The following is a 10,307-nucleotide window of genomic DNA, read 5'->3' on the forward strand; positions in this document are numbered from 1 at the left end:
CGCGGGGCGGAGGGGTGGGGGCAGAGGATCCTGAGGCTCACTCCCGTCTGCCCCCACTCCTCCGCCGCCCACACTCCGCTCCTCGGCTCGCCTTCCCCACTCCCTTCCGCCTCGCCGGCGCGTCCTCGCTGCCTCTCCGTGGCCTCCGCTCCTTTCACCCTCTGCTCCTGCCTGTCGCAATCGCTGTACAAAGGGCCGGGGGGCGGGAGTGGGGGGGCGGGTGAGGGGAGCCGGGCGCGAACTGGCTGCCTCTGCGGGGCCGCGGCCAATCCCGAGCGCACCCTCTCCCTGCCCCGCGGGAGGGCCCTGGGCGGCCGCCGCGGCCGGGCGGAGCCGCGGGCAGAGCGGGGAGCAAGCCGAGGGGCGTCCCCGCCGCGACCGCCCGCCGGGGGCTCTCCGGCCTCGCCATGCCACCGTGGGGCGCCGCCCTTGCCCTGCTTCTGGCTGCGCTCGCCCTGCTCTGCCTGCTCGTCCTGAGGCTGCGGCGGCCCGGCAGGCGCGCCGTCGGAGCGAGGACCCTGCCGGGGGCGCGGGGAGAAGATCACGGGGAGGAGGTGGACGGCGGAGGCCCCGCGGGTCAGTTCAGCGACGGGCGGGAGCCGCTGCCCGGAGGCTGCAGCCTCATCTGTAAGCCGTCGGCGCTGGCCCAGTGCCTGCTGCGCGCTCTGCGACGCTCAGCCGCGCTGGAGCCAGGCCCGCGCCCCTGGCTGTCCGGGCCCCACCTGCAGACCCTCTGCCACTTCGTGCTGCCGGTGGGGCCGGGGTCCGAGCTGGCCCGGGAGTACCTGCAGTTGGCAGATGACGGGCTGGTGGCCCTGGACTGGGTGGTGGGACCTGGCGCCCGGGGCCGCCGGGCCACCAACGCCGGGGGCCTCCCGGCGGTACTGCTGGTGATCCCCAATGCCTGGGGGCGCCTCACCCGCAACGTGCTCGGCCTCTGCCTGCTGGCCCTGGAGCGCGGCTACTACCCGGTGATCTTCCACCGGCGCGGCCACCACGGCTGCCCACTGGTCAGCCCCCGGCTGCAACCCTTTGGGGACCCATCCGACCTCAAAGAGGCCATCACTTACATCCGGTTCCGACACCCCGCGGCCCCGCTGTTCGCGGTGAGCGAGGGCTCGGGCTCGGCGCTGCTGCTGTCCTACCTGGGCGAGTGTGGCTCCTCCAGCTACATGACCGGAGCCGCCTGCATCTCGCCCGTGCTACGCTGCCGCGAGTGGTTTGAGGCCGGCCTGCCCTGGCCCTATGAGCGGGGCTTTCTGCTTCACCAGAAGATCGCCCTCAGCAGGTGGGTAATGGGGGCCGCAGACGCGGTGGGTAGGGGTTTGGGGCTGGGAAACAGTTCTGCCTGGTACTGAATCAAACATGTGTAGAGCAATTTGGGCAGAGTTCTCCACACAGTTTCTGAAGCGTCCAAACCCTCTAATCTAGACAGAATCAGAGAAGCAAATTTAAAAGCCACGGACCGACTGAGTCAGCATCATTAGCTGGAGCGGGGACTCCAACCCAGGGGGCCCCCTGGCCTCACCTCAGCTGCATTTCATCCTAGCAACCTAAGCACCTGATGCTGCACATCGCCTAGTCAAATCAGCAAAGAGGGCTCTGGAAGCAATTGTGACTGATTGTCCAGAAAGTTTCCTTATAGTCTCTGAGCCTGGAGATGACAGAAATTAGATATTTGGTGGTTATTTGATTTATTGAAATTCCTTAGACCTGACAAGTGTTTTGCATATTCCTAGGTATGTACTCAATATTTAATGCAAAAATTTTAAGAATGTTTAAACATATTTCTTTAAATCTCCAAAAAGAAAAGAATCTACCACCAGGGTGACAGGGAGACTCTTCCACTGAAAAGGCCTGGGTGACAGTCCCACAGCAAATAACCAGGCCTCGGCTTACACTGTTGCTTTCCTAGGGGATGAAGGGGTTAGCTAAGTTGCTGGAAATTCAGGATTTGAACCCAAATGGGTCTGACCCCACATCCCAGGTCTTTCTGCCCCACCACAGTGTTGCCATCATGTCTAGCTAATCCCTATGAGCCTCACTTTCGTCTTCAGTTAAAGGGAGTTACTAATCACCGCAGATGGTGACTGCAGCCATGAAATTAAAAGACGCTTACTCCTTGGAAGGAAAGTTATGACCAACCTAGATAGCATATTCAAAAGCAGAGACATTACTTTGCCAACAAAGGTCCGTCTAGTCGAGGCTATGGTTTTTCCTGTGGTCATGTATGGATGTGAGAGTTGGACTGTGAAGAAGGCTGAGCGCCGAAGAATTGATGCTTTTGAACTGTGGTGTTGGAGATGACTCTTGAGAGTCCCTTGGACTGCAAGGAGATCCAACCAGTCCATTCTGAAGGAGATCCCCTCTGGGATTTCTTTAGAAGGAATGATACTAAAGCTGAAACTCCAGTATTTTGGCCACCTCATGCGAAGAGTTGACTCATTGGAAAAGACCCTGATGCTGGGAGGGATTGGGGGCAGGAGGAGAAGGGGACGACAGAGGATGAGATGTCTGGATGGCATCACTGACTCGATGGATGTGAGTCTGAGTGAACTCCGGGAGTTGGTGATGGACAGGGAGGCCTGGCGTGCTGCGATTCATGGGGTCGCAAAGAGTTGGACATGACTGAGCAACTGAACTGAACTGAATCGAACCTCACAAGGTGGCATGAAGTAAGATAAACAAAGTACGGGGCCTGGCACCAATACGTGGTGGCAATTGTGATTTTTCTTTCTTTTCTTGCTCCATTTTGCCTCCCAAACCCTGAGCTCAACAGCAGCCCACATGCTACCATGGCAATCCAAAGCCACTGGAACAGTCCACGGGCAAGGTGCTCTCACATGGCCTAATTGTCAGTTTCCTTCCACAAATGACCACCATCAGTGCTGCTGACCCCAGGTACCAGCTGGAGGATACAGTGGGGGAAGTGAAAAGAAAAACTGGGCCTTTAGGAACTGCCCTGCCCATGGAATTTGGGGATTGCCCACTTGGGGCAAGCCTCTTTGACTGTTTGCAGGAGGCACCTATCCAAATTCAGCTGACTAAGGCTGAATTAACCCAAACTAAGTACTGAACTACCCATCCTGGCCTCCTGGTCAGGGTGCCAGGCTCTCCCCAGGGAGGTGGAAACAGCCAATATATCCCTCTTTTCCAGAGCAGTTACTCTCAGGCTCCCATTTGGGAACTCACCCCGTAAATTAATTATTACACTCTCAGTTACTTCCTCCGCCACTCAGCCCTCTCTAGAAATACTTGCCCCACTGATCAAGGTCACATTCGTCATCATCCGGACAGCATATTATCTTTTAAAAAACAACCAAACTGGGCTTCCCTGGTGGCTCAGTGGTAAAGAATCTGCCTGCCAATGCAGGAGACATGGATTCAATCTCTGGTCCCGGAAGATCCCACATGCCGTGGAACAGCTAAGCCGGTTACATCACAACTACTGAGCCTATGCTTTAATGCCCGGGAGCCCAACGACTGAGCCCACGTAGTGAGAGCCCATGCTCCACAAGAGCAGCCACCGCAACGAGAACCTCGTGCACTGCAACTAGGCTCGCCACCACTAGAGAAAAGGCCGTGCCGCAACAAAGACCCAGCACAGCTAAAAATAAATAAATAAATATATTTTTAAAAAAGCAAGCAAACCAATACAACTTAAAATGTTAATGATGGGGGTGTCACTTGCTGGTTTGGATAGTCTGAGCCAGTGGGTTCTAAGAGGAGTACAGGAGGTGACAGTTTGTAGCAAGTTCCCTACAGGGGTCAGAAGTTGAGGTCAGGGGGACAGTTGTCACAGCTGTAAAGTCAAATGCTGCCCCAGGGCTGAGGAGGTGATGCCATGAATGACCATCCTCATAGAAACTGTAATACAGGAAGGAGGGCGGAAATACCCTGATTGTTGCCATGCCAGCCCATGTTGTCAGACTTCCTCATTTCCTTTGAGAAGCCAGCTAGCTGCATTTTATGTGAATTATCCTGATTTTATTATTTTTAGCCACGCTGTGCGGCTTGTGGTACCTTAGTTCCCTGACTAGGGATCAAACCAGGCCCACGGCAGTTTTAAGCACGGGACTGCCAGGGAATTCCCAAACCTCCTGGTTTTAAATGATGGCAACAATGTGGAAGTTTTTAAACACACTATCAGATCAGATCAGTCGCTCAGTCGTGTCCGACTCTTTGCGACCCCATGAATCCCAGCACGCCAGGCCTCCCTGTCCGTCACCAACTCCCGGAGTTCACTCAGACTCACGTCCATCGAGTCAGTGATGCCATCCAGCCATCTCATCCTCTGTCGTCCCCTTCTCCTCCTGCCCCCAATCCCTCCCAGCATCAGAGTCTTTTCCAGTGAGTCAACTCTTCGCATGAGGTGGTCAAAGTACTGGAGTTTCAGCTTCAGCATCATTCCCTCCAAAGAAATCCCAGGGCTGATCTCCTTCAGAATGGACTGGTTGGATCTCCTTGCAGTCCAAGGGACTCTCAAGAGTCTTTTCCAACACCCCAGTTCAAAAGCATCAATTCTTCGGCACTCAGCCTTCTTCACAGTCCAACTCTCACATCCATACATGACCACAGGAAAAACCATAGCCTTGACTAGACGAACCTTTGTTGGCAAAATAATGTCTCTGCTTTTGAATATGCTATCTAGGTTGATCATAACTTTCCTTCCAAGGAGTAAGCGTAAGGCCAAAGAAAGCCTCCGTGGTCAGACACTGGCCTGTGGGCAGCCACTCTGTAACATGTGCTGTCAATTTATTTTCTCTTTCCTTCCTTCCTCCTCCAACTTCTTGCTGCCAGGTACGCCACGGCCCTGGAGGACACAGTGGATACCGGCAAACTGTTCAGGAGCCGCTCCCTGCGGGAGTTTGAGGAGACTCTCTTCTGCCACACCAAGAGCTTCCCCATCAGCTGGGACACCTACTGGGACCACAACGACCCCCTCCGGGATGTGGATGAGGCAGCGGTACCTGTGCTGTGCATCTGCAGTGCCGACGACCCCGTGTGCGGGCCCCCAAACCACTTTCTGCCAACTGAACTCTTTCACAGCAACCCCTACTTCTTCCTTCTGCTCAGCCGCCACGGGGGCCACTGCGGCTTCCTGCGCCAGGAGCCCTTGCCAGCCTGGAGCCACGAGGTCACCTTGGAGTACTTCCGGGCCTTGACTGACTTCTTCCGGACGGAAGAGAGGATGAAAGGGCTGAGCAGGCGCCGAGCTTCCTTCCTTGCGGGCCGGCGTCGTTGGGGAACCCTGCCGAAGCGGGAGGTCTCCCCCTCTTCCAGTCTGGAGGAGATCTTTAGCTGGAAGAGATCCTATACGCGGTGAGACCTGACCTGAGAAGCCCCTAGCCTCACAAGGAAGAACAGAACTGCGCATGGCTGAGTCCTTACCAGGCAATTAGGACAGAACGCGGCCAGGCCGCTGCAGCTCTTTGCCCCTGGTCCAGCCCCTCTATTAAACTGGTCTGTGGAAAGAGATGGAACCCCCCGGAAGCTGGCGTTCACTGACCCCTGGGGAGAACTCCTGCCCAGACCTTGCTCTGCACATGCCAACTCATCCTGGCTCAGCAGCGGGGCATTGCCCGTCACTGTCCCCTGTCATTGACTTCATAAGCCAAAGAATAGCACCATTTAAGTTCCTGGACTTTAGAGAAAATGCTAGTTTACTAGCAATGACACAGAGAAGATGCGTTTTTGTGAGCCATTGGTAGGTCTGTGCCCCACAGCTTCTCAAGCTGGAGCCACTTGAGGTAGTGGGGACAGACAGGATGTTTGTGTCTTGGTCCCACTTCCCTCGTTTTGTTTTTTCTGCGGCTGTGGCGCTCCGCTGACTTCACGTGGTGACAGCTGTGGAAGCGGCTCACAGAGCCGTGTGGCTGTGTCAGTGAAAAAGGCCCGAGGCGGCCAGTGCTGTGCTGAGACTGGGTTGGGGAGGGCGACAAGGCAGAGAACGTGAACACCTGCGTCTGGAACACGAAGGTCCAGTGTTTGGATGAGTTCTGCAAGTCTTGATTGGGCGTGGGGGGCTGATCTGGGGCTTCAGCCTAGGACCTCCAAACTCACTGGAGAGATTCCAGGAGTGATTAAGAATAGGAAATCATCGCAGGGTGTGCTTGACCATGGCTCAAGGAGCCAGGCTTTCAGACATTCTAGGTGCTCCTTCCAGTACCATTTTGGGGGATTACTCCAGAGAGCTCCAGCGAGAGGTGTTTTTCTCTAGAGATGTGAGCTTTCTCTAAGTGGTAAAAGTACAAACCTCATATCTTAGGTGGGTCTTTTTTGGTTAGTTGCCCTCTTTTCTGACACTGCTGCTAGCCTTTCCCTCTTCAGAGCCTAGAGAGACATCTGGTACTAGAGAAAACAGTAGTTCCAAGAGATTGACTGGAGCTGACTCAGTGATTTATGAATATTTCACATTATCACGCCTTTTCTGCTCAATTATTCAAAAGGCTATCCATCCGTGTAGATGAAGAAAAAGCTTCCCCTGGATCTGGCCACTTACTGACTGGTAACCTCGGTGTTTTGAGGACTAATGCTGAAGATTAGAGTAAAATAAGGTATTGTATGGATTGACCCACGCAACTTGGTTTGGGTTAGGCCATTAAGCAATACAGTAGGACATCCAGTCTGTCCCCTCCCCCCAAAAAAGAAAGCTTTACCCAGAAGTTTTAATTGGTCATCAAGAAAAGAAAGCACCTGTTTCGACAAGCAGCTCCATCCTGGCCTCACCAACAGGAAAGCAGTTTTAAGGAGGAGAGACGATTACCATGTCCTAAGGCTTGGTATGAGGAATTCCTAGGGCCATGATGTTAGATTTGGATAATCTTCGCCCATTCTTGTTCTTCTAGATCAAATAAGAAGAAACTCTATAATCTAAGAATCTGAACCGGAAGGCAGACAACACTCAATTGTCTAAGGCACTTTATCCTGTCATGAAAAGATTCCCCCCCCTCCTTCCCCACTGCTGGTTCCTCTTCCTCCACGTTCTTCAGCTAACATTCTCTCACTGTTTCTGAGCAGGAGAAATAATACCAGGCTCCTCCGTCCATGGGATTTTCCAGGCAAGAGTGCTGGAGTGGGGTGCCATTGCCTTCTCCAATAATAAGGAAGGGAACCCCAAATAAGCCATTGTACTTCTGGCTAACCACCTTGGTATAAGGCTTGGTGAAGAACTACTGACATCTGGCCACCCTCTCCCCCAGCATCTGGTACAGTGGAGATTTCCGTTTATTAGCTCTGGCGCTCCCATATTCAGGACCCTATGATAGTTCAGAACTCACTGTAAACCAAACAGTGGTTTTTTAAACACCCCCCGCCACCTGCACCCCCAGGATTAAATGGCCCCTAAGGGCTAAAATCTGGATTGTTTCTCTAGGCCAGATACCTTGAGACTCTAGTCCTTTAAGATAATAGCTTTTGGAGAAATCATGGTTCACCTTTTACAGGAAAGCAAGCTTGTGGGGTGGGGGTAGAGGAAGATATATATATATATATATATATGTCTCCTTTAAGTGATAAAAGTATGAACCTCACATCTGAGGTGTTTTTTTGGTTAGTTCCCTCTTTTCTGACACTACTACTAGCCTTTCCCTCTCCAGAGCCAAGCTTTCAGAACAGCCCAATCCAGTTCCACTGATTGCCTTGGATCCACAGCTCTAATGACCTAAACCCCAATTCTCCTCCATGCCCCTTGTGCCAAATGTACTCAAAGCCGTTCTCAAAAAGCTACTTCTGTCCCGTCTTCTCATCACCGTTTGGTGACATCACTGCTTTTCAGCCCATTTTTGGCAAGAAAGTGTACTTCCTGTTCAAGCAGGTTTGGGTGACTGCCCTTCATCTAATGATAAAGGACTCACCCAAACTGGCTCCACTTTGGTTGTGAGCTAATTATATGAAACCAGATGGAAGATCCCCAGACACACATTCTGAGAGAGTGCATGGCCCTTGGACAAACTGACAAGTTACAAACTTGGGGAGGCAAGAAAACGATGACACAAACAAAACCCAAGGAAGCGCCATGAGTTGGGAGTTTTCCAGGTAGCGTGTCTGGCACCCCACTCAGGTCTCATTCACTTGCTCGCCTCCCCTTTTGGTCTCTTTATTATTTATAAACACCTTCAAATGGTAAAGGGGGAAAAAACACAACCCAGAGACAATAAAGGAGACATTCTCTCTGAAGTGGAAACTGAGTTATGTCTCCATCCACTGGATCAGAATGTAGGAAGCCCACAACTGCTTCTCAAAGTTTCTTTGAGTTCTGCTAAGTTCTGACCTTTGATATCAAAAACTGTGCTTAAGCTGTAACTTAATTCTCTTAAAGATTTAGTATTTTGTGTATTTATACATGGGTTTCCAAGGTGGCTTGGCCAGAGATGACAATGTGAAAAAAACATAGCACCAAATCCTCATTTTGAGAAGACACTGTCTCTGTGTGAAGAAGATATCCTTGCTAAGACTTGAGTGCTGTTATAAAAGAGGTCTTGACACAGGAAGTCTCATTTCAGCTTTATATACAACCTCAAAACCACGCCAGAGCCGGAGAGTCTTCTGTACTCATCTTCCACCCAGACTACAGGACCCTCTGTCAGTCAGTCACGCTGAGTAATGCCAAGGTTTCTTCCTTTAGAAATGAACTTCAAAGTTTCTCCATGCTTAAATAAACAGATATACTTGGCCACTTTGGCAGAACTTGCCAATGATACCAGTGATTCAGTGATATCAATGATTCTACAGCCAAGCCACAAAGGATGGCGTAAGAAACTGTTTTCACTATTTATCACATTTTACAGAGTTAAGATTGAGAAGTTATACCTAGGGAGTGTCCGAGTGCCCAGAGGTGGAATGAATGCCTTAGGAAGCAGGAAGTCCCACAACTCTGGTAGAATATGCAACCTAGACAGCCACTTGGCACACATCGTGGAGGGAACCTATGCTGAGAAATAGTGGAATTTCATTAAAACAAACAATAAAAGATATTAACACTTTAAAAACAAGTCTCTCTAGCTCCTCCAGCCTTCCTATATAATAATATCCTGTTCTAGTGTCTATCGCTAGTGTGATTAAACAAAAAATTCTCTCCAACTTGTTTGCCTCTGAATAATAAACTGCAGTCTCCCTGCAACAATGGAATGTCATTTTTAAATCTCCAGAAACAAACATGCTGTTTGTCTCAAATCGTCTATGTACCGAGCCACACTTACCTACCTGTGAGTTAACAGAGCCTCACTGCACACTATTTGCTGGGTGTTGCTTCACTTCTATAGATCTAGGTTTGTGTCCACTAACACTAACCACTGGCAGCTCTGTTTAATCAATAACCAGTCCTCCTGCTCTGGGCTAATAATTTCCCAGTAGGCTCAAAATTCCCTGATCATCAATGATACCTACATAGAGATATTTTCCAGGGGCAATTACTAATTTGTGTGTTGGACAGAGCACCACAATAGTTTCTGGAGATGTGGATTCTAGTTTCTCCTTCATCAGTGACACATAGGACTTTTGGGCAAGTTATGAGTTATTCCACATGAAAACAATGAGACAATGAAAAAGCCTTAATTTAGGTCTGTTAGGCTAAAATGAAATAATAAAAGCAGATGGATCCCGTTCTGCAAGTCCATTTAATTCCACAATCAGAGTTCAAAGACCTCTGTAATGAGGTGACATCTGCTTTCAGATCAGAATCTTTTTTCCAATTCTTATAAGGCCAAGAAGTTCTAGTTATTAATTCTATTGCAAAGTAGGGAAGGACCTGGAAGAGCAGCACCTTTGAGGCTCACAGACTGAGTGCTGGGTTGCCCGGTTGAAAGCAAACTCTTTCCACTCCCTTCCCAAGCACGCGCGTGTACATACACACACACACACACACACACACGTGCTGATAACCATGTTATCATTGGTTCATTTGTTCCAGCCAAAAAACCATCTGCTTTTTTCTTATAAGTGATGTCAGAAAGGATGTGCCCTTCAAGATCTCACAGTTAGTAGTGACAGGGCTAAAGACCAGAACCCCAACCACTGCTCTTCAAGCCAAACTTCGCCTTTTCCTAGTCAATCACTGGCTGAGATGACAATAAGTAATGCTAATCTTAAACTCCATAATGTAAAGGGTGTTAACAAAAGGAGAATTTGTTTTCAGAGCTGCTGCACAACTCTGTGATGGAGTCAACATGTATCTATGAATGGTGTCCCTAAAGTTGTTTATTGCAGTTTGCATAGCCTTAGCACCCCCTTGGCAGCCTTGTCTCATATCTAATAAGAACAAGTATCTGAAAATATAGTCACTAGTTGCCTGGGACACGCAACAGGAA

At 50.5% G+C, this 10,307-nt stretch overlaps 1 protein-coding gene across 1 annotated transcript; it reads left to right on the forward strand.

Annotated features, from left to right (window-relative positions):
- Nucleotides 1–231: 231 nt before the first annotated feature.
- Nucleotides 232–9,124, forward strand: ABHD15 (abhydrolase domain containing 15). Its single transcript, XM_086359956.1, has 2 exons — nt 232–1,288; nt 4,801–9,124. The coding sequence occupies exons 1-2, from the start codon at nt 408–410 to the stop codon at nt 5,324–5,326; spliced, it is 1,407 nt and encodes a 468-aa protein (XP_086216082.1). The 5' UTR covers nt 232–407; the 3' UTR covers nt 5,327–9,124.
- The last annotated feature ends 1,183 nt before the right edge of the window (nt 9,125–10,307 follow it).

The sequence above is a fragment of the Bos grunniens genome, chromosome 19 (genome assembly GCF_055505025.1).
Source record: "Bos grunniens cultivar Pamir isolate PY7600 chromosome 19, Bosgru_T2T1.0, whole genome shotgun sequence".
NCBI classification, from domain to species: domain Eukaryota; kingdom Metazoa; phylum Chordata; class Mammalia; order Artiodactyla; family Bovidae; genus Bos; species Bos grunniens.